At 42.6% G+C, this 25,305-nt stretch overlaps 1 protein-coding gene across 3 annotated transcripts in view; it reads right to left on the reverse strand.

Moving 5' to 3' along the window:
• The window catches only part of MKLN1 (muskelin 1), a 94,069-nt gene that overhangs the window by 50,217 nt on the left and 18,547 nt on the right, over positions 1–25,305 (reverse strand). Inside the window, exons 3-8 of one of the 3 annotated variants that reach the window (XM_027461121.3) lie at positions 23,158–23,300; positions 21,692–21,780; positions 16,065–16,174; positions 12,035–12,227; positions 4,377–4,454; positions 3,118–3,183 (exon numbers count right to left, since the gene is read on the reverse strand). In XM_027461121.3, the coding sequence (XP_027316922.1) occupies positions 3,118–3,183; positions 4,377–4,454; positions 12,035–12,227; positions 16,065–16,174; positions 21,692–21,780; positions 23,158–23,300 (679 nt within the window). Of the gene's footprint in view, positions 1–3,117; positions 3,184–4,376; positions 4,455–12,034; positions 12,231–16,064; positions 16,175–21,691; positions 21,781–23,157; positions 23,301–25,305 lie in introns of those variants that run through there. The other 2 variants (XM_021276509.4, XM_021276510.4) reach the window with 2 other exon arrangements.

Genomic DNA, 25,305 nt, shown 5'->3' on the forward strand with positions numbered 1-25,305 from the left:
ATCAAAGTTCAATGCTAGACAGACACCTAGACCTTTTTCCAAAACTGCATTTGGGCAATCATTCTATCAGCACTTAATGCATCCGTAAAGCACTGTGCTGTACGAGCCTGCCCTTTAGTGCTTGGGCATTTCACCAGGACCTACATAAATTGGAGGTTTTCATGACAGACATCCAGCTCACTTAACACAGAATGCCCTTGTACAGCTTCAGAGTTGTTTTCACTTTGGGTGTTTTGGGGATGCTTTTTTGTTTAGGGCTGTGACTACCCTAACACGTCTCCTTCCTCGTAAAAGAGTGCAGGAAACTCCCCAGCCTCCTATAGTGAGCTACACGAGGCATGCGCCTTGCAGGCAAAGCAGAAGCATAAATCTTCTGTTTTCATTTACAGCCCAGAGCCTTAATGTACACACCAGCGGTTTCCAACTGTAAGTAGGAATGCCTCTTTGTAAACGTTTCTCTATAGGCATACCAAGAACAGCTTCCTAATTCCGCCACCCAGGGTCATTCCAGTCTGAGCGCTAATGCAAACAAAAGCCTGGAAAAAATTGTGAGAATTAATGATTACCACATTTTTGACATGGGACAACAACAAGCTGCCTTCTCAGTTCCGCATCCGAAAATGCCTGTGCCCTCGTTTCCATATGCTACAGAGGTTTTTCAAAGCACAAAGAGCACTGTGCTTATTCCAAGACAGCTGCAGTGAGTATTAAGTGCGTGAACATCAGACAGAAACCAGCTACACCACCACAAGTCACTGTTTGCCAGCAGAGATGCCTTAACTGCTCTTTTAGTTACTTTCGGCCTCTCCTAATGGGAAGATAAGACATGCTAAAAGGCAGTTAAGGAGAAATTAAACTATATTCTGCCTGAAACTTATAGAGCATAAACAAGAGATGTGGTGACTCAACTGGCTATCAGTAACCTGAGATGTAACTCAACTACTTACCAACCCATCTCCCTATCCTGACACTAACACGTGCATCTGGCAGGCTCAGTTCTATACAAAACCTAGTAAAAATAAACGTTTGTCATTGTAATCAGTAACAACTGGCTCATATTTCTTTGAGGTTAATCAAAAAGCAGAACCTTCTGCAGTTATATCCAGAGCTACAGCAGGGCTTGACATTGGAGATTAAAGTTTGCTTCCAGAATCTGTTCTATGTGATATGAAACAGCAGAGCCTCCTCATGAGTCTGATTTTGTTGCGTTTGCTTACAGAGGATTAAAGTTGAGGAAAAGAGTAATTTCTGAAAAAGGACTTCCCCGATCTAATGAGGAATACAAAGTGAACTACTACTTCACCTCCTCTGAGAATACAGCTCAACAAGCGTGTGGGTAAGGAAGGGATGATTTCTTTGAGCATGCTGCTGCTCCTTTTTCCATTAATACTAGATTTGCTCGAGACTGACCAGGGAGACCAGCTCCAGTCTGCAAAACACATCCTGACATAGCTGGCCAAATCCCATGGTCTCATTAAACGCTGCCTACGTTCAAAAGGAAAACTCAAGCAGTCAGCAGCAGCTGGGTTTAAGGATTCAAACAGCACCAAGAACTCCCCTTGGCCTGTCCGTAAGCTGAATTTCATGGCAAACCTTTTAATTTCAATAACATACGAGCTTTTACAAGCCTCAGTGGGCCTGAAAGCAAAACTAAGGGCAATCTCCCAAATATCCCACTGCAAAACTTTCTGAAGGAAGGTATCCTGCCTCCACTGGAGAGAGCTGCAGCAGGAGAGGACTGATGTCAGAGAGAGATCCAGTTCTGAAGCATTGGGACTCCTTCTGTACGTGCTCTCCAGCCAGTTTTAAGTCAAAAAAAAAAAAAAGTTAATTATCAATGGTTTTTTACTGCCTTATTAGAGCGGAGTGAAAACCTAAGTCTAAGGCAGAGATGATATGCTTGCTAAGACTTAAACAAACCAATTTGAAATGAAGACACGCTATCACAGCTGTATGGCTTTCAGCAGGTCTAAAGGACTGCCCCTTGCCAAGTTCACATGCCTCCTCTTACTTCAGCACACCCGTCAAACACTGCTACTTATTCACCAGGACCACTAGGGAGCGTTCACAGCTTCTTTTGCAGGCAAACACCAGCAGTCCTCCAGCAGCATTTTATTCTAATGAATCTCTTCCACCGAAAAAGTTTGCTTTCATCTACAAAATAACTCGGGTGCTTTCTCTAGCTCAGTAACTACATTCGGAGTAAAAGCCAAAGACTGCAGCTACTGCTGCATTTTTGCTTGTTCACTATGACTTAGCAAATTACTCTTGAAGGTTTTGTCACATGCTTCAATCCCTTTCCATATGACCACAACAGATATGGCCACAGTAGTGCTTGTGCCAGCTCCCCCAGTGACACCTTTTTGTTACTGACGACCCTGATCTTGTTTCTCCTTACCTAAGGAAAGTTGCTTTAATCATACAAATCCTTTGCTTAGAAAAGATGCAAGCAGGGATGCATAACTGAAAGATTACTTTAGTACAGTATAATGTACCAAAAATCTGATTAAATAAAAGCAAGACAAAGCTATGGAAAATTATGAAATAAAATATCCGGCAGAATTGTTACCTATACCCCCCTTTCCTCTCTTTGTGGGCTCTTTGAAACAGAAGCTGAACCATTCTTTAAACTGCTATAGAAAGCATTTCCATAAAAAGCCTCAAATAATTTATATTTAAATGGTTTCTTGCACAAAAATAGCGGAAGGTAGAAGCCACCCTAACCAAAACAGAATGAATGTTTCAACACATCAGTTCTATTGCTTGAGTGCTATTCCAAAGCACGCAATATGTAATAGATAAGGGAAATAATCATCCCTAATTTCTTTCCTCTTGTCTAAGCATCTGCTCAAAAAGAAGAGGAAGAACAACAAGAATTAAAACCAATTGTTCTTGGTTTCTTAGCGAAACAGGCCTAAAGGAGAACGAGCAGGAAGAAGTGGGTGGGAAAAGCAGCTGGAGTAGAAATGAAAGCACAGTATTTAATATAACTACTAAAAAGTGCAATTTTACCTCAAATTTAAATTAAGACATTCCCTGAAGAACACTTTTGCACATTTATATGAAGAATATCTCATTAAGTAATTAAGTTAGTTAAGAAACCCAGCAACTACTCACCGGTCTGAACATCTATAACCATCTGATGGCCTCCTCTCATCCCTGGTCGGCTGTCTTCCCCATCACCTTGTTAAAAAAAAAAAAAAGAGGAAGGAGAGAGTGTTGGTCCATAATAAGACTCTACATTAAAAATATACAGCTTAATATATAATAACTTAAGTACTATAAAAAAGCAGAGCAACTTAACAGCTTGCCATTTAAACACTAACAAAGCTTTCTCCAGGTAGCATTCTTCCGTGCAATACAAAAATATTCAGTTTGGCTTGTATCAGAGAGAGCTAAATTGAATACAGTGCCACACTGCAATTCTGCGAGCCTTGCTCAGGAGCTCCTGAAGCATGCAGGTCCCCACAAATGAGGTCTGAGCTCTCTCTGAAGCTCTCCAGTGCCAGGGACACGGAATCTTTTGCTCCCCTTTCTTCTCTCACCCAGAGCTGCCTGAAGGCAGATGAGTGAGAACAAATACTCAAATGACACGGCCCCATACCCAAGGGATGGAAGCAAAGAGCTAATGGTATGGATACAGAAGAGTTGTTAGCTTTGCACCAATTATTTATTCTCACATAAGGGAATTCCGACTGTCCAATTAAAGCAGCTTCCCAAGCACTTTAAATTTCTTAAACATTCAGGACAGGCATCACCCGTGGGAAGCAACATTAGAAAGACAACCCGCGTTCTGCTGGAAGAGAAATCTACTTGCAGTCATAGATAACCCTTCCCAAGAGGTTTGGGTACGGGCCTCCACGTTTGGTGATTGTCACTTTGAATACTAGGGTTGATATATGACAGCGATTTTTGTACTTTGTAGTCAAGGCTGCTGTTACAAGACGCTTTTTCAAGGCAGAGAACACCGGAGATAAACCTAAATTGCAGAATTTACTGAATGATAGGCAAAGATTTCATGAGATGTCTCAAATTTAAAGTACTCCATGTTCAGATATAGCATTTACCACTCTTAGCTGTACGTTGCCCTTTAAGATGACGCCATGCATTAAATCCAGTCTCACAGCTAACTGTTCTTATGCTTAACCTACATTCTTAGTTTCGTTTTTGAACTGATTAGCTATGCTTAAAGTTACAGCTAGCATTCCTGTTGTGTTCCTTGCTCAGCCTGAGACCAGGCTGCTTTTCACCAACTTCACAAATGGCAAAACTTTCGCCTGAACAGCTGTCAGACAGGAGGCTTTCTTGCTCTGTATCAAAAAAGGAACACGATAGAACTAGCAGTACGAGGGTTATATCTTAAGAAATATCCTTACCTTTAGTGCTTTTGGGGATAATTTGCCCCCAGCGAGGTTTGTATTCCTGTTGACTGATGTACTGATTGAATAAACCATCTGCAAAACAAAATTTCCGCTGTATAAAACATTCATGCTTCCAGTATAGCAAAAACTCACTTTTAAAGCAGGTTATTTCAGCCACACTCAATCCAGTATGCTTCTCCAAAGTCTTCATTTTAAATAAATTCTCTACAGACATCATTTAGTTTGTTAAACTCAATAATGAACTAAATGTGTAAGCACTATAATAAAAAGAATACATATTACTAGATCAATCAAGAATTACCCTGTTTGCCTGTCAGGTGACGCCAATTATCCATAAATCTCCAGTGTGGTGTATTTAATTCAGATTAGAATCCCACCCCCTCACTTAAGGGAAAGAGAAGTTGCCAGTGCATGTAAAATTCAACCTTTCTAGTACGCGTCAAGTTGAAACTAGGTGAGGCACTATCTCTGGAGCTTCATCCAAGAAGAAAAGGGAAGAAAAGCAGGTTGTTTAAATGCTACAACATGAGACAACCAAGCAGCGGATGAAAAACAAAGTATTAGTTTACATTCTTTTCAGAGACTTAAGCAATTAAACCAAAGCACCATTAGGTCACTGGCCAGATATGCCAACTGCAGCATTTCTGTAAGAAGCATTAATTGCAGCACCCTATCCACATTCCCCATGTGCCTTCCTCTCCCTCTGTACACCTACCACACATTTTTTTTCCAGCATCCAGAGGTCATTTCTTAATTCTGATCTGTGTATGTCATCGGTCTACTATACAAATGTTTAATTTTTTTTGAAGAGGGGATTCACAACACCCAGATTCTCCAGGACTGCCCTTCAGTCTGGAAAGAGCAGAGCAGGAGCTTGGGGAACCTGTTGCTATCAGCCTTCAGATGACTCCAAGAAGACAAACCTCCTAACTTTCTGCATGCATAACAAACCCTTAGCTTCCTAAGGGCCAGTCCCTCGATCACAGCTTTCCTTGAGCCCTCACTTGCCTATATTCCACCATATCAAGACACAAGCTCTTTATAAATGCACTACACACACTTGTCATACAGTAATCAAATAAAAAAGTGAGTTCAGACAGTCAGTTTTACAGCAGCATGCTACGGTAACTAACACAGATCAATTCACAACTCCGATGTCAGATTTGCACAACTTTTTAGTAAAACAGCACATGGCACACTGGCTGCTCACTCAGATATAGGATGAGTTCAAAAGCCCTAAATCACGTAATGATTTAATGATTTAAATCATGTAATGACGTAATGAGATTCACAATTTAGCAGGATAGGACCCAACAAACTAGTTCAGGAATCAGTTGTACGTTCCACAAAAAAAGAATCACGGAATCACTGAATTCTGTGATTCTGTGAAGAAATGGAAAATGAAGAAAGGAAAAATGAAATTATTTAGTTGTATATGATATTTCTCAGTTCTTCCAACCCCAGTAATTGTGGCTTTGAGGTAAGAATGTAACAGATCATGAACGCCTCCATTTATTTACACAAAATCCCTTGGTGAGCACACAGATGAAGAAAGAAAATTCCTTAGTGCATTCGTACCTATTTATTTACCAAAAGGTAAGAATCTTTTCCAAGCATGACACAACATTCAGAGAATGTTTTAAAGCATTTCCTGCTATCCTGTAGTTTGTCATGATGGTTATTCATGATGGTTATAGGTGTTTGGGTCCCTGCCCATGGCGGGGTTGTGGAATTGGATGATTTTTAAGGTCCCTTCTATTGTATGATTCTGTGACTGAAATCCAGGTTTTAATTAAACCCAAGCCTGCAATGATTTCCTGGGAGAAGATGAATACCCTATTTAAAGACCATCTAATAGCAAAGTAAAGGCACTCAGGAGCTCCTGAAAGGTATTGAATTCGGTCTCAAAATACAAAAGTGCTTTCAACTTTCATCAACTCAGCTCTGCAAGTTGTTCAGATCCAATACGCTGTGAAAGCAGGGCAGAGTTTCACCTGCCTTGCAGCCAAAAACAGCAGCTCTCCCCTAGCATTAGGTAATTGAGGAAAGCCAAAAGTTTGCTCAGCATATGTAGGAGGGCTTGTTTTGGTTTTAAGACTAGGGCTCTTACTCTGACTTCTTCAGGACTTGCAGAGCTGGGACAGGACTCGAGAGGCTTTAAACTTGAGGTTTCGTGAGTTCTGATTCACGAGAGCCAACTTCCAACAGAACAAATGTATGCACTGTAAGAAACCCCACACTGACTCAGATTTTTCTAGCCACAAACCTAGATAGAAATTCAGCCTTTTGGTTATCATTAGAGTTGGGTCTTCAAGACGGAATGCAAAGCTGTACTCATCCCCAAAGCAGCCAATGGATAATTGGACATAAATAGCTCAAGAGGATGAATTACACCACATAGGATCCGAAAGGGTGATTTAACCTCTCTCCCATGCTCAACACCCACAGGCTGCACTTGTCAAGATATGACACTTCTCCCCTACTGTGCCTTCAGCCTCTTTTAATAATGCTTCTTGTCTTCCATGGGATGTTGGTTTGGAAGCACTCCAGCTTGCTTCCCAGAAATGTTTCTTTCTGCTGGGAGCCGTTCCACATTCATTCCACTTGCACCGCAAACCAGAGGCGGCTTGTTTTGGAAGCTGAATCACCACCTGTCCGACACCACAGGGGGAAAAAAAAGGAGGATTTCGAGGTGGATTCTGTGTCTGATGCCAGACCTATTCGAGTGCACTCCTTCTGCTTCTTGCCAGGATAGCACTGCTGACCAAAAAGTCTCCAAAGCTTCTACAAGGCACTGAAGATCAGAACTAAGCCTGTTCATGTCTGTCAGCTGTTTCCAATGAATCGGTAGTTTAAAATAAATTTCAGCTCCACTGTAGAAAACGTGGTAAGCTCCAGTCTTTAAAGGAAGTCACTCCCTTAGCCTCTGAGGTCTCTCATTTCAATGTCCATGTTTACTCTGTAAAATTGCAGCCAGACAACTTTTGTTTTGTACTATTTTCAAACACTTCGCAGTGAGTTGTGACGCATTTTGCTTGTGACAACACCAAGTTCACAGCAGTTAAGGCCTAGTAAATTCTACCTCCCTGATAAGTGAAGGTTTTATTTTGTCAGCCAATTACACGTTACCTAGAAAGGATTAAAGCAAACATTGCAGACAAAAATATTTGACTTGGTGAAGCTGATCTGGAACAGGTAAAAGTTGTATTAGGTTTCACTTCAGACAACACATGCCTCCGGAGGGGGTTACTGAATTCTATTCACTTTATGGCTAATGGCGTGAAAAACTTCAGAGTAATGTTTAGCCCATGACTTCTGGTTTGGTGTTTTCTGTTTGTTTTGTTGATGCTTCCAAACAAAATCTGAAGCAGAAAACAAAGAGGATGCCAGGTAAGAGTCCAGCCTCTAGGTAACTTCCACAAGACGTGGGCACAACAAGGAAATGCATGAATTTTTCAAGCCTCAAAAGCTGTCACATCACCTCATGTTTACATCTTCCGGAAAATGAAGCAGGATCCAGGTTCGCTCTCCTAAAAGATACACTTCTTCTAAGCAAACCCTACGATCTACCTACACAGGCTTCAGATTCCTAGCAAGCTTCTCCCTTCCATATAGCCCAGTACTACAAAAGCAGCAGTCAGTGTCTATACTTTCTCAGACGTGAATCCAACAGTATTTGAAGGTAAAAATTAAAGCGTCAATGTCAATTACTTCCAGGAGAATACAGCTGTTCCCATATATCCCAAGTCTGGGGAGACATTTGAGCCTGCAGGTTTTACCTCACATCTCCTGGTTCGTCGCTCTATCTGTTGAGAAGTCAGCCCCGTACACATCTCATGCGAACATGAACTGCCAGAAAGAACACCTCGGTCCCTGGAATACTAATAGGCAGCAAACCTACCCGATCTTCAATCCATTTCAGGCAGCTTTCTGTGTTTACAGTAGTTGCAAACAGTCCACCAAGTGATTTGCACGCCGCATGCTCTCTGTAGGAATATTAAGCAGATTTTTTTTCCCTTCAATAATATAGGCTGCTTGAAAGCTATAGGAATGAATCCAAATTTTAAGCATTTGAACCAAGTCTGTGAACCAGCTGAGGTTTAGGGAACCTTTTTATTTTTGAGAGGAAGTCAGGCAGCTGCCAGAGTTTCCATTTGCCCATTTTCTAAGTGTAATGCACAAGTCAAAAGAATCTGCGGGAAAAGTGTGGCTGCCTGCCACTGAGCTCTCAAAAGAAATCATCTGGTGACGTGAGGTGGAAGACAGCGTTCATCATTAGCAATGCAAAAGAACAAGAGTTTAGCTCTGCTAGCGCTAATTCTTGACCACCTACACTTTTTCTACATGACTAAGCCTATGGAAATAGCCTGCAAGAGATGCATCACTTCTCACTTCTTTAATACCTACCGCAGCAAATATCGGCCTCTACAATCAGGATTTTAGGCTGCGTGGAGCAAGCAGCATCTCCGTCAACCTCAGGGCACTGCTGTTTGTTCCTTTAAGGCTACGAGCTCTCAGAACAGCGGGAGGTCAGGAGTTCACATATTCACGTCCAGCCTGTCACAGAACAGTTTGCTCTTCGAACCATTTCAGGGATAATTTAAGGATCTGTGTACCTCGATTAACTCTACACTTGAACTCCACTGCACTCGGCGGACGCAGGACTAAAGTTAACCTGCTTTTAAGAGAACACCGCGCCGGAGAGGAGTTCAGCCACGAGAACACCTCACATCCTCCAGATTCAGCTGCAAGTTCCTGAGATTTCACAACGAAGCTGCTAAAAAAAGGCAAAACGCTGAGTGCAGACGAGCTTCTTTCAAACTGAGCTTCAGAGACGTGCAGGATGGAGCAAGGACAGGTAACCATGGAGGGCCACAGGGAGCAGATGGCAGTGATGCTGTATGAGAAAGAGCTGGAGACTGAAAAAAATTATTCCATCCTACCAAGGAGAAGAAGGACCCAGCTGTTTGGTACCAAATACATCCAGTTACTTGATTTACAGTCATCTGGTATAACTTGGGACAAACTCAGCTGCAGTTTCAGGTTCTTTTTGTGGCAAACAGAGGGGTTTTCCTGCCCTCTCCCCCATCCTAGCTGGATCAGCTCCCTGACCTGGTTCGCCACGTGGCAGCACGAGCACCAGCGCCAGGGGACACGCTGTCCTGAGCAGGGGTTGGATTGACCCAGTTAGGCAAAGTTCTGTCAGCTTACAGCATGAACGGGATGCAGCCTCAGTGTCTCGGGATAGATAGCACTTCTCTCCAAAGGGTGCTTGCTGGGAGGTGATAGAGCTTTAAACGGGTACAAAAGCTGAAGACAGCAAAAAGAATCGCAAAAGGATGAGGGAAGGAAGGTTAATGTATTCAAAGTCAAGCAAAATCATTAAGGATAAACAGAGCAATGGGAGATGCACAAGCTGACATTTAACTTCAGCTAGCCCGGTGCTAGTTTAAAAGAAAGCAATATAAATATGCCCATGCATATTATTCTGTCACTCAGAAGCGGTGAGGAAACTTAACCGTGCTCCTTGAAGACTCTCCTAACTAAGTTATCCATAGCCTGTTACCAAAAATACTTGCTTCTGTACTTGCTGGGACAAAAAAAGGACTGAAAAAACAAACTACAGCACATTTCTCTAAGTTGCTTAAGAGATGCAGAGCTCTCCAACCTCCAAGAAGGGACATGATTACAAGAACCAGGATTATTCACATCAAATCTGACAAGGAGAAAGCGTCCACCTGCCAGCCAGCGCAACACGAGACAGATTTTTCTACCAGGCACGTCTACTGCTAGTACTTCCACACCTGGAAAAGCTGAGCACTGCAGACAGCAACCCCGCTCTCAACGAACCAGGGAGACACAGAAGCACCACCTCAATGCAAGCCCTAGGGGAAAACTGCTGGAGGGAATAAATGCAGCATGCTGCATGCTCGGGAGTGAAAGAAATGAACATGTGACAGACAGCAGAGAAAATAAAGCCACAAACATTCAATTCATTAGCACCCATGGAAAAAAAAAAGTCAATTTTTGAGGGACCTTATTCAGCACATTCTGGACCTCTAGTGAAATTCCATTCAAGAAACAGTTTCTACTACAGCCTGCGATGAAGTGGAAAGAGGATGGCCTCTAGGCACTGATGAGATTAAGCCGCCAAGGCAGCAGACTGATGCGTTGGCAAAACCATCCCCGTTAGCATATAGCACCCCTCGGGCTCTCAGCAGATCCTGCCTCAATTCGGTGGGCTCATCGGCTGCCCCCGACGCTCAAATGCCTAACACAGCAGCATCTAGCCACAGCTCCCTGCTGCTTTCTCCTCCTGCAACCCTAGCGTGCCCTTAGACTCGGGAGAAAACTGCCGGTTGCAAAATGCCCCTGCATTGCAGGAAGCTGTTTATGCTCCCTTCCCAGCCAACAACACTGTGTAGTCTCAGGAGGGCAAGCAGCACTCCGAAGGACAAGGATGAACGCAGTCTCAATGCTTGCAGCTGCTCAGCGAGCTCAGCACAGGGCAGAGCTGAGCTGTTTTGCTTCTACGGTTGAGAAACCTGGAGCCAAAACTCACAGAAAGCCACTTACTGCAGTTTTTGACAACCTGTTGCAATAAACTCCTTAACACCATGCTCCGCTGAACGGCTTCCTCGGGAAAACATTGTGGTTTTCATGGAATACAGACCTTAAAGCTATCATTTCTATCACATCCCAAGAACCACTTGCAACTTCAGTGGTACAAAACACACTGAGGTGGCCAGGCAGGCATACTACCATCTATCCAAGAGAGATTCCAAAATGATTGATTAGCCCAGAATTTTAAAAAAAAAAAAAAAAAAAAACACAACAAAACTCTGGTGCCAGACACCCATTAAATTAGTGCACTAAGTCTGTAAGTCCGTAGGCACAAGGAGCTCTCATGCCAGCACAGATTTCCCAGGAATAGCAATCGCACGTCATCAAAACGCTCGACACCCGCAGGCATGAGGACCTCTGTTTATCCAGCTGCAATCCAAATGCTGCACTGGCCTTTGGAGACACCTCACCACAGTAGCTCAATTCGTGCATCCCATGCCATCAACAGAAAGTAAATCTCACCCATCTTAGGGGTTGAAAGCTGTTTGCACGTAGCGCTTTTCTAAGATGAAAAGTTCCAAGTAAAAAATTAATAGTAGTTAGAATGAAACCGGTAAGCAAAGCCAGCCTCTGCTTCCAAGCACCAGGACTTCCCCTAAGTTCTCCTCCAGGGAGAATTGCTCCCAAAGAAAGCGTTCTCAAACTCAAGTTCTGCTGAAATACCAACCAGATGGAAAGCCCTGACTGGAGATCACGATGCAGATCCTTGCTGAACACCTTCCTGATAGCTGTGCCTACCTTCAGCTTGCTGGCCACTTACATGCAGAACCTATCTTCACCCATTAAGTGCACCACGTTGTCATTTCAGGGGAAAGAGAGGTTCAAAAGTAGCAGAGATAAGTGATTTCATAATTTTAAACCTATATCATGCACGTGCAAGTCCAGAAGTGGATAGGACACCACACGCTAAATATGAATAGAACGTGGACTAGACAATCCCACTGCTCCGTACGTTAACATGTAAAGCAGTAACATTTCAATGCCTTTTTTTTTTAATTAATATACGCGACTGCCTCCGCTTCCCTTACCATTCACAGCTTTTTCTATCAGCTCCTCACAAGCGTCGAAGTCTCCCTTCAACACCAGCTTGTCATGCAGGTCTGTCAACATGGGGTGCTCCAGCGCAATCTTGGTTTTCTTCTGCAGCGACTCAAAAGCTTCGGTGTAGTTGTGCTGACGGAAATGCTTTAGGCAAAGGCGAATAGCTTCCTGTTCACGGTACTACTGGAACACAAGAAAACCTATGAGACGTGTAGATTTGCCTTTGACTGGCCCTGCTGGGGACTACCTGTGAACCTGTCTGGAGGCAGAACAGGCTCTTAAATGCTGCACATAAACCGTGCATGAGCTTACAGAGGAATGCTGTATGAAAGGCATTAGAAGCTGTGCAGACATTTGCTTTCCAGCAGCACAGAAATTACACAGCCTCATGCCATCCAGGTTAACAGGCACACAAGAGGAGGCTGCCCAGCGTCCCGGATCTCTGAAGCAACCATTATCTCCCCCTCCCATCCGCCCGGTCCTGCTGTTTGAGGCCTCCATGAGGCAGAGCAGGAAAAAGCCTTCGCTATCAGCGTTACATAATTTGATTGTATGACTCTTATGTAACAAAATAATTTAGAAGAGTAAGTAGGTCACAGCTTTTCTAGAAGCAGACAAGGAAAAAAAAAAACACACATTGGAATAGAAATACCGGCGGTGACCGCTGCTCCTGCCGTGGAGCAGCAGAACGTATGGCTGACCACAAAGCTCGCAAGGGTTTCGAATCCATGACAGCAAGAAATTACAGTCAGGCCAAAATTTTACCTTCAAAACAGCTCTACATGCCTTAAAGCAGAGCCCCTGCTTTCATGCTACGGATCAGTAAAAGCTGTCCGTGTCCCACTCGATTGGGGGAACGAGGATGGCTAGAAAAATCCCCGCTACATCAAAAATCAAGGTACAGGAGGAGGAGAAAATAGTAAATTCTGTTTAAGAACTACAGCTTGTGCAGTTAACCTACCAAATCCTCCACTGCATATTCAAAGCTGCCAACAATATGCACAAGCAACAGATTTTTATGTTAAGCAGCTCAGACCTTCAGAACCACTTTTTTTTTTATGTAGACCCTTCAAACCCAAGTTCCAAGGCACTAAAGAAAAACTTGCAATTTCCATCTTTAAGACACATCATGGAGTGCAGTCAAAAACAAATCCAAGTTAGGAACCTCTAAGAGTGATCAAACTACAGATAAAAAGATTTTATTCTTCAGTGGAAGCCACTGCTGAAAGTTCAGTTTACATTTAAATGAGCAGAATCCTTCGGAAACCCTGGAACTAATACCAACATTCAAAACACATTAGTGCTCCTGAAGTAATGGCTCTATAGCAAGAATCTCAAACTGAAACAGCTAACGAGAGCACGGCCATGAGCTGTATTTTTAGTTCTTAATCCATCAGTATTTCACAGCTGCAAATAGCCAGAACCATGCATTTTTAGAAAGTCGGTTCCCAGCCCACACGAGAAAGGCCAAGGACATGTACCAATAAAAACGTGGGATACACTGGCAAAGGAATAGTAAAGCTAAAACACGGCTTTACAGCACAAATTTAAAAAAAAAAAATGGGTTTCTTGATTTTTTTTTTCCTCCTTTCTAAGAGATACCTAAGACACTGACTTTAAGCAAATGTTCACTTCAATGAGTCAAAGCCAAAAGCACCTTGGATTCTTTGTTGGGCCAATGAAGGAGAAGGATAGCTGCACATCAGTAATAACCACCTTAGCATGTTCAGCTCCTCTATAGTTCAGCCATCAGACAAATTTGAGACTGTGTACATTTCCACTGAGCCTCTCGTGATTGATGGATTTGGCTCCCAAAACATCAAATGACTGTTGGATGCAGGCTGGCCACTCGATGTAATGTAGAAGTTTGCATGTGATTGGCATCACAGTAGTACTACAGAAGCTAAATGTAAAAATATTGTACGCAAATGGTGTCTAAAAAGTATATAAAAGGCTCCTTTTTTACATGCTGTCATGCAGCTTTAAAGAGATGACAAACCAAAGAATGGCTTTGATCTGAATTTGTAAATAATTCCTTTGGTTAAAATCTTAATGAGAGCATGAGACTAAGACATTCACGCTGTCAAACACACAGGTAGAATTAAAAATATTTCAATGCTCATTATCAAAACCAAAAATGATCGTCATCATTGAACTGCCAAAGTCTGCTTGCTCTTCAGTAAAACCAGAGTAGGAAGGCTTTCAGGAGGCTGTCGGCTGAGCCAGGCTGTAAGTAGGCAAGAGTAGGGAGCCAACTGAGGAGCGTGCCTGCTGCTTCCCTGTCCTCATCTCCTGCACCTAATTCCTATTCCTGGAGGGAGCGGAATATGTTGCTGGTTGAAGCACACACCACAAAACGGATGGGCAACTTCATGTAGAAACTTCTTGTCCAAGGCCTCAGACAATAGAGGATAATTATTCGATTTGCAAAGTTTTCAGGCTTCCAGGAACACAAGAAGTAATACCCACACTACCTCGACGGAACAGAAGTAAGAGTTCAATCCTGGCTTTTCCCTACGTAAGGGTCAGCACGTACCCTCCGACATGGCTCTGGCAACAGTGGCCTGAGGACCGTGAGAGAAGAAAACATCAGTGACACACGCTGATCACCCAAAGCTTGGCAACTCATCCAGACAGTCATGACTAAGTCCCTGCCTCGCTGCTTTAGGGCTCGGAGCTTTAGAAGAACAATGCTGGCACCCCTCGAAGAAGCTGTCACTGCAGACATGCTGACCGTGAAATGTGTTGATTCCACGGGGTGAGAGAACAAAACAGATGTTGACATCATCATCAAAGAAAAGAAAAAAAAAGTAAGAAAACCCATAGCTTCCTATTTGCAGCAGCTAGTCAAAAATGACGGAGACGCCCCCATCGGGAAGCAGCAGCACAGAAAACCATCAGCAGCTTCTTGTCAGCTGGGCTTTTTTGAACTGGCCACGAGTAAGGAGCAGGGTAATGACCAAAATGTCACATTACGATTAAAGCTGCTATTGACAGCTTCTATTGTGACTGTTAGTGCTGCTTTTAAATCCTCCACGAAGTCATTTGTGATGTTGGTGCAAACATTTATGAGCTAGATAGCGGGGTAAAGAACCTTGGGGCCACGCTAACGGCTCTGATACAGTCAGCAGGATCACATCTACCACCAGTCTTTACCCCTCTTTTTGAATTTTTCATTCTGGAAGCAGAGAGATGCTGCTCCAGCACTCAGTCGTATTTAAAAGGGAAGGATGTCTTCTCTCTAACGCACCACGTGACTTGCATGAATTGTTCCAGAAGATCTAGGCATTAAAAAAACAGCACCAAACTGATTTCTCATTGTGAGAGTGCGCTTCCCGCCCACAGAACAGGCGTCTGCTGTGCTCAATTAAAGACAGCTTTTACAAATAATGTTTAGAGCCCTTTAAACTTGCTATCCATCAAAGTGACAAATGGCATAAATCATCTCATCTCAGTCCAGCAGCGTCAGCTCCCCTCCGTTTCAGGATTTTCAAGAAAAAGCCAATGAGAGGTAAACATCAGATGTGCAAAGATCTGCAATAGGTTAAGACTCTGAAGTGGGATCTCTACAAACAACCTCACCCCTGTTGCATAAAAGCTGCATATATAAACCAGAAGCCTCTAGAGTTGCATACGCAGCTCTGTAGAAGGACTAGCATGGTAAAAGAATGATTATTTAAAAGGCAACAAGAGGGAGAAACGGGATCTTTAATATTTATTTCCCTTCCACGACAAATTATTTTAATAACTTCATCCCCTTTTGACTCCACGTTCCTTCGAGTTTTCCTTGCAACGTCTACCTAGCAGGTTTTTGTTTGTTTCTTTTGCAGAACCTACAGGCACAAGGCTCAGAGTCCAAGCCAGCCGTGAGGTTTGAGTTTTAACTACGCGTGTTTGTTGTTTCAATAGCAGATATTCAAGGAATGAAAAGGTCACATAATTCCAGTACGAGAAGTTTCACCAGATTCCGAGACGACAAATCCTCACGCAAACAGGCACCTAAAATGCAGGGCCTACCTTGCTGTACCAGTTGAGGCACGGCTGGACCACATCTGGATCATCAATGCCATTAAGTTCAACATACCAGATACTAAAATTGAAGCTAGGTCCCCAGGATAAGAGTGGAACTGGAGGAGAAAGGAAAAGGAGAAAAAGGAGGCATCAACATCAAACAAGCATTGCATTCGTCTTATCAGGCTATACACGGTGCTATTTCAACAGAATGCTTTTGAAGGTTAAATAAGATTCGGTACTTATGATTTTACATAAGTTTAGGTTTAGGAAAGCTTAGGAAAAAAATCACCACGCATCACAGTAAAGCTGTCATTTAAAGCAACCTGTACTAAGCAACATTAACGCAGCAGATCATGGCAAAGCAGCAGCTCGCTTTAAGCAAAAGAGCAAAAATCCTATCATTTAAAACAGCTCGGGGAGGCAACAAGCTTTGACATGGATGGGAATCACGAGCATACCAGAGACAGTATTTGCTCCTCGCAGTACATTTATTTTCACATTTGTCAGCAACAATTATTTTCCCTAATGGTGAAGACAAGAAGCTTTGGGTATTTTAAATTCTACAAAATTAGGAACGTCTGCAAGTTGTGGAGGAGGGAAGGAGGGAAAACTGTCAGTCTCCAATTTAAAAACTGTATCTAATTTTTATTAATTTTTTTTAAATCTCAAACGTGAGCAGCTTTTTGGCTAACCCTGTTTCATCTGGCTATCGGAACAAACATTTAAAACACTAAGTGACCTGTGAAACACACCGCAGCCTCTCACTTAAGGCCTCTCTGTGGTAACATCCACGGTCTTGCATCGATCTATCGATTAGCCTGCAGATTAAGAGTTTGTTCTGCTTCTCAGAGCACTGCCAGCCCCCGCACTGCTTTTACGTGAGCGCTCGCTCCTGAAAACTGCAGTGAAATCAAGTGGCTTCTCTCAAACACTTCTGTTTCCTCTCTATTTGACCGTAACTGATAAACAGGAAAAGATAGCTCTGGAGATGAATGAGTAGTAACCAGCAGCAGCGTGGAGTCCACTGCTTCCTCCCTTCCACAGAAGCTGTTCTTCCCACGGAGAAGCTGCTTGTTACCCCTCAAACCGCCACGAAATGCCATTGAGACTGCTGACTTGTTCAACTAGGGGCTTTCTGACCCGCCTCCGGAGGAAATCGAAGCCAAAATTTGTCTTCAAGTTGTTCCTGTTAAAGGTTCAGAAGTATTTATACTTCCCCAAGCTACACCCCTTATTTGCCACAATGCATGTGGGCACAAAGCATATGCTCAAACGCACAATACCCTAAAATTTTAAAGGGTGTTTCTACAAACCTCTTGCTAAAGACTTGTGACAACTTCTAGGAACAGTCATCAGGAGAACAGATTTTCAGAAAAGATCCAAACAGACTCTGCATATGCAGTTCTTAACAGGTTTTAAAATCAGTACGTAGGTACTTCGTATGTTAACATCTCTCAAATCACCCCAAATAATTCCTTTCTATTTGATCCTTCAGCCTTTCGGGTGAGATGCTCTCAGAGCAGCCCCTAGGAGATTCATCTCAGTGGAGACAAGTGGAGACAACTGGTAAAGAAAGCCAAGCCTGTCTTCCATGGGACAAACGTATTTTATCTCGATACCATAAAACCTTACTACTTTTAACTCCAAGTGCATCAGCTTAAAGTTGTTACCAGCGAGATATGGGAACTGATGCAGTAACTGATGCATGTTCTGTATGAAAAAACGCTACACTCCTTGCACAAAGACACAAAAAGGCATCAGCAGCAACCACACGAGTCTTTTCTCATGTTCCTTAGTAGGACAGCGAACTGCCAAACCCTAGAGCTCATGGGCAACCCAGGGCATCCCACCTATTAGGATGACAGACCAAGAAAATACCACGAGTACGGGCAACCCCTTTAATTTGTCCTCAAACCGGAATGCACAGCCCAAACTGAAGTTAAATCTGGTGCTCATTCAGCCATAAGGAATCCCAATCTGTTCACCAGCTCCTTGCACTCAAACACCGAACCAAACCACAGACCACCTCAAATGGGCTGAGGCCATCGATTTCCTGACGGTGAACCTGAGACCAATCTCGTGGTGTTGACATTACTGGGTGGGAAAAAAAAATTTAAAAAAATAAAAATTAAGCATTACCACTTTACCACCTCTTTTCAGGAAAAAAAAATAAAATAAAGCAGGTGTCCACCTCGATTTCCTTCCAGCAGAGCCTCTGGTATAAATTCAGAGAAATTATGCCAACTTCTACCAGCTTGAGTAATCAACAATTCATCAGAAACAGGGATTTTTACATCATGATTTCTGTGGTACAGAGGTAAAAGTAGCCTAAGATGCCAGAGGAAGCCCTCCTAAGGGCAACCCATTTCTCAGCTCACGTCTCCCCATGGCTGCTTTTTTATTTGTCCCCCTCAAAAAAAAAAAAAAAAATATATATATATATATATAGTGGAAACTCTACCCTACAATACAGTTGTAGGGGCCAAATCTTATTCTTCATATTCTTTACCATATTGCTTTTTTCCCTCCACAGACACACACTCTTAAGGGAGAAAGATGCTCCCATTAAAAGTGTTGAATCTGAAACCTACCACTCCAGTATTTCTCCAGTTTTTAATCAAAAAGCGACCTCAGCTTGTTTTTTTTGCTGCATCTGTCCTGAAATGTAAACGACTGTTCAGCCCACTGTGTTACCACACAGTGAGAGGTGCCCAGCAGAGAGGAAAAATAATAATAAAAAAAAATCAATAGCCCTTTAACAGAAACAAAAGGTATTTAGGTCACTTAAACAGGTTTTGTTTGTTTGTTTTTTTACCCACACAAGACTGATTTTAGGGGATATTTCTCAATAATTGTAAGCTATGCCTGGGCAAGGATTACAACCCCGTATAACACAGAAAACAACAGAGGCACTGAACAGTCCATTTCAAATACACCTCTCAAGATAATTTCTGTATCCCTCATCTGCCAGTGGTAGTCACACAAACAGGGCGTGTTTGGAAAAATGCAGGTACGGATGTAGTCGATCCAACTAATATTGGAAACATCCATAAAGGAGCACTGCTCTCTTTTAATACAAAAAAGCTCAAAAACCTCGAAGCAGAGTTAGTAATTCCCATGCTAGTAACAAACTGGCATGGGAACTGCACTCAGAATTTCTTCGAGTTCCTTCATGGCAATCAGTCTTCAGAACACCTTCTGCTTTCAATAGCACGATATAAAAATCTCTGCTTGGAGGGACCACTAAAGCAAACAGCCAGAAACGAAGCTCACTGCATTATGAAATTGTCCTTCACTGTTTTGTCCAGATAAACATCTTTTACCCTCCCAAGCTCTTTAACGAGGTGCTACGTGAAACACAAAATTACTTGTCAAGTAGGTCAGGAGCCTGTACAACTGGGCATTTCAGTGCTGAGGAACTGAGGTTGAACTAATTAAACTGCAAGAAGTGCAAGCCTCGTCTTGACAAAAGTTGAGAGAAGCAACTTACTTCTGCTTCCTACCAGCCAAACGTCACGTGGGCAATGGAAGTTTTAGGAAGTTTTTCCCCTGCTTTTCACAGATCTACCCATCATATTCCTCCTGTTTCCCCCCCAAAAAATATATTATCCTCCCTGTTGTGCTGTTAAAAGCAGCGTACAGATCTGTTTATCTGCAGAATTATAAAGAAAATGCCTTTTGCAAGCGGCTGCCGAACTAAACAATGCCTCCTCCAAACACGCAAGCTTCGCTGATAACACTAACTCGTGTGGTGTCAGCCTCTCCGAGTCCAAAAGGGCAGATTTTGGCCTCGTGTTTACTGGCAGCATTACAAGGAACACAGCACGGTATTTCAAATTTTGAGTTACTTTGGCTAGCAGCTTGGAAATTTTAACAAACTGAAAACATCTTCACGCTGCGAATCTGAAAAATAACAATTTCATAACATCATTTTACAGTTGTTTCACAGTAGAAAAACACTCGCAACTTTATAAACAAAACGACACTAGGAACCAACTAGAAATTAACAGGGTTTGGTCAAAAAAGCATTTCAATTTTTCTCCTAGCACAAGAATTTCCTTCGCAGAAAATAGCTTCAAGAAATTAGAGGTCGTAAATAGAGCTAAAATGGAAAACTCAAAACATAACCAGTGAAAAAAGGACAAATATATACGTATTTGTCACACAAGAATATTTAATTTTACATTCCTTAAGTAAGGAACCCATCCCAACGAAACGAGCCATGTAACCTAATACCCACTCATGTCATGTCAGAGAAAAAAATGCTGGTAGTAGAATTAATCAACATTTCACTTTCCTAACAAGTTCCAACTTCATGCTACGCTTCATAACATCTGAACATATCTGCAATATATTCTGCAGGAATATAACTTAAAACATCCAGAGAAGTAGCTAGGAATCTTTCCATTCAACCCTTTAGCCCTCCAGTAACCATTTGCTGCTTGTTAGCCCTTAACAAAAAATATCATGCCCCCAGAAAGCTCGCACAGAAAGCTTCAGAATACCTTCAAAATCGATTTAACTTCCATGACCTCAACCTTAAACCATTCCTTTGCTCCACTTCAGCATTCCTCAAGTTAAGTGCTACAGATGCTTCCAAAAGTGGCAAAAAAAAAAAAAGGAAAACAACCAACAACTCACTTCTCCACTTGCCTAAACATGGGAAACCCATGGTTTATGACATACAGTTACTTGATTCCTAAACAAACTTTCACGCAGAGCCCCTACACAGCCACTGTCATCCACATCTTGGCAAAGGAATTACCCAATTCTTCAAAACACTCCTAAATTCCTCCAAGTCAACGAGATCTCATTTCATTTTTCAGCAACCATCTCCTTGCTCTTAAAAAAACAAAAAGAATTAAAGAGCATAAAAACAGTAATTCTTTCATTGTCTCAGCAGGTAAGAAGGGGAAGATAAATCTACTCAGCCATGTAGAGATGAAAGGCTCTGAACTATTGGATTAAAACCAACCAGCATCAATAACGGCAAGTGTAAGACACTTTTTCTCTCTAGCCCATGCAAAGCAAGAAAAGAGCAGCTACCCCAGCTCCCATCACAAGTCATAGTAATTAGTACCCCTTCTAGCATGCCCCACCAGAGAAACTACACTGGTAGACATAACGGAGCATAATTCTTCTTTGCTCCTGGACAGCATCTTTAGCCAGAAGTGAGACTTCGTGATTAGAGCAGCAACAAGGCAAAAGGAAAGGCTTCTGCTATTGCTTTATGTTGCAAGCGTGTTTGGAGGGAAAAAAAGAGGACACTTCTTCAAACTCCAAGGTTACCAATGCTGGAACTTTTACTAGTATTTAACTTAATTATTGTCTTATTTTAAAGTTCAATATAGCAAGTTATAGTAGGACAGCAAGCAGCTTCTCCAGTAATTAGTTGGCTCAACAACTGCGTTTCTGAAAAGTACAGTATTTTGCTTTCGGTCCCTAGGATTTCTATTATTTCTTAGTAACAGGACTTCACTGTGTTCCAATCTAACCAACCTAAGAGATCATGAAATGGAACAGCTATTTTGGATACTTTGCCTGAGTACAATGAAGTCACAAGTGCCAAGACTGGCACAAGTATCAGAAAATATTATTTTCTACTCAGAATGCCGAAAAAATGCATTTACCTATCTTAATGAATCGACAGGGGAACATCTGTTCATCAATTTTATGCTTCAAGGTGAATGTTTCTTTGTTATAATCATTCTTTAAGCCACTGTGGGAAAAAATAAATAAGGTTACTAAATCTTACCTTGTATTTTAGGACTAGCTAATAAATGCAATCTAGGTCATGCCTGAAATGCGACGCTTGTTTCATATTGCTATAAATCACCAGTACCCATGCTGGACCAATGCCTGGACTGCTATCCACCATCTTATCTCCCTGGGAGGCAGCACTGGCTAGTGGTTTCAGGGGGAACTGACATCAGACCAGTGCTGCTGGTCTGTGCTAGCATCCCTGCGACTTCAGCAAACCATCTGAATCATGCTTTCCTGGGTAGGTTGGAGGCAGACTAATCGCACTGCCAAAGCGTTTTGTGATCCATTTGAGCAACACTTTATAAAATACCAAGTATTTGCTATAACTTATCAAAAATCCTAAGTCCATTTCTACTGAAGATGCAGCTACAGGTCCCAAAACAAGGATTTTTGTTGAATTTGTGACATTAGGTATCGGTAGTTACTGTGCTACTAAAATCTCTTCCCCCAAAATTCGAGTAGCAATAAAGTCAAGCTGCAAGATTGGTCTACCTGAAGAGAGGGAAGGGATGGGGAAGGTTGTGACTAGTCTCTGTACGGCTTTGAAGGATACCTACAATGAGAACATCCCATGTTTCCCCCTGGCTGGTCTAATTGAGTAAAAATCATGTACCCCAGTACATTCCCCAGAGGTGGAGCTTCCTTCTGTAGGCCTCCAAAACTAGTTCTTGCTCCTCATTGCTCTTGTACTCCTAGATAGTTAAGCATCACTTCCCTTTCTAAAACAGAAAACCCCTTAAAAGGCCCATGAAAATTTCTGTTAGCAACTACTCAGAAGCTCACGATCAGCCTCGAATATCCAAAAAGCTCTTTCATTATTCTCTACCAGTACAACTACGGGATGAAACTTTAAAAAAAAAAAGGAAAACGAAGGTTTTTTATTTTCTTATCCTATTTATTTACCCATTTGAAGCCAGGCAGAGCAGCTGACCAGCCAGAGCTTTACAGCTGCAAGGAGGTTCTCAACATAGGCAGGTTACTTGTGCTTTTAAAAGCTTCTTGAAGTTACCCACACCTGGGGAATCATTTCTACTGTGCCTCAGGCACAAGGAAGAAAGGAATCGCAAACACAGCAATGTTGAACCGTGCTCTCATCTCTTTCAGACCTCCAGGAGTTCACTCTCCACAAATCCTCTGTGGTTAGGGCAGGATAAGGAAAGCTTCCTGGAGCGAGCACAGAGATTTGTTGCTCACTGACCTGACCACAAACACAGGGGCAGCTAATTGTAGGATCACAACAACAGCTCTGTTACACTGTCTGCTCGGGAGTGAAGGGGAAGAGCTTTTTGGTCCAGCCTTTCTGCTTCCCACAGCTGACGAAATCACGTCTTACCTCGATAAGAGATCTGTCATGTTTTCCTCATTCATCCCACCAAAGACTTTAAACTTCTTTAAGTTGCAGACATGCGTTTTCTCGTACTTGCCAAACGTGATGCTCTGGACTATGGCAGGTCTTTCAAGTTTCAGAATCAAATACTGTGGAAGAGAGAACAGTGAATTTCAATATTAAAGCCAAGGCTGCACAACACACCAAGGGAGAAGCAACACAGCCTTCAAATATTCAGTTATAAAGCCAAAAAAAATGAAAATTAAGACGATTCCTCCTCCCCCCCCAATTATCATATTTTCTCCCTAGTTCTTGGAACTAACCAAAGGCTTTTTAGGAATATCAGTTTTTTAAAAACCTATCCAGGAAAAAGACTGGGTTGAAGGGCCTATTCCTAGCATTGCTATTCAAGGCTTACATACATTCCTTCAAGTTGGACGCAAGACTTCCTGAAATCTGGCAAATAGGATCGAGCTAAGGAGGACGATGATTCAAACGCCCACTCCAGCCTGAAAGGAAACCTAAACTGAATGCACAATTAGATAAATACAGCATGTTCCACATGCTAAGAGAACATCAAATTACTTTTCCTCTCTAGAAGAGACTATTTAACCACTGAACACAGACTACGTTTGATTTGTGGCTAACGCAGGGGCCAACTGCTTAATAACCATCCCAAATAAAACCCAACCACTTCGCTGACAATAAAAGGCTTTACACATATAATGATGAAAATGTTCTCACTTTGAACATTTTCTCCCCTGTGCACAGATGTCCCCCCACAGCACACAAACTGAAGTCAAATAATTTATTTTCAGGCCCCAGCTACCAGCTTCCCCAGCGCTGCTGGAGGAAAAGATCTATTCCCCTTGAAAATCACTCGCAGAGAAACGTTTGCACCATCCATCAGGGACCATCGAGCACAATGGTTATTTAACCTTCACCTACAAAGCAGGTCTTGAGGGAGCCTGGAGACACCCTGCTTTGCAGGATACACTAAAATTCATATCTAAAAAACAAGGTGGTTAATTGTCTTTGCTAATTTCTCAGGAATAAGCAGCACACAGCAGAGAAATGAGACGGAAAGCAGAATCCCAATTACTCATCGCCCTGGATTTTGTTACAAAACCTTAGGATCGAGGCTACGTTCCCAGCAGACAGCTACGGCGCTGTGGAACACCTCCCACTGCAGGCACTCCTGGTGGCCCCTGCCTCCGAAAAGGGGCACTGCCAAAGCAGCCAAGATGCGGTATTTTGGGTCTTTCATCAGCATTTAGCAGTTATCTGCATGCTTCTGTGGGTCCTCAGGAGAAACCAACATCGCTGCGCCACTCTGCTTGTGCTGAGCAGCTCCATTGGTGGGGCAAGCTTACCCTCCAAGTGCATCTTTGGGGTGAGCAATGGAAGAAGCTTTCCCTGCTGTTTATTTCTTGGTCCTTCTGCCACAGCCCTATAAAGTAAGCAATTCTGAACCCAAGGAGCAGTACTGATAATGTTTGAGAGCATCAGGATAAATGTGGGATCTCAAGGAGTGGGCCTCACTACATTCACCAAGAGCTCCTTAGGAGGAATACTCCCCCAAACAGCATTTACCCCAAGTAATGCAGACAAGACAGGTACCTAGTTAGAATAAGGAGGAATTGCTGCCAAGGATTTTTCAGCAATTCTTTTTTTTTTTTTTCCAGATTAAAGAAAATAAGCCAGTACCAGCAGCATTAGGATGCAATGGAATAATGTTTTGGTGCCCTTCCAGATGTTTTTAAGTATTTTGATGACCACTTTTTAGTGTTGTGCCACCCATTCAAGTGTCAGAACCCAATGTCTGTTAAACTAGCAGTAAGCCACGCTTCCATCTCAAAGTAATTACCAAACTTCTTAAAGAAAAGAACAAGAGTTCTATGTAAAAAAGCTGCTGAAACAGAAAAAAGGAAGGGATGAGCAAGAGGATGGTCGTGGAAGAGGGCAACAGCGGATCCATGGCACAGCCCACGGCCAAAATTCCTGTGCAGAACAGCCAGTACGCCCCGATGTCTACGAACTCCTCCTCCACCACTGTAACCTCCCTGCAGCTTTCTCCTGGCGATGAAGAAGTGACGCCAGCACCACCAGCAGCAGCAACTGCAGTGCTTTAATCTTGCTGGAGTCGCAGCCCTC

Source organism: Anas platyrhynchos, chromosome 1, assembly GCF_047663525.1.
Source record: "Anas platyrhynchos isolate ZD024472 breed Pekin duck chromosome 1, IASCAAS_PekinDuck_T2T, whole genome shotgun sequence".
NCBI lineage: Eukaryota > Metazoa > Chordata > Aves > Anseriformes > Anatidae > Anas > Anas platyrhynchos.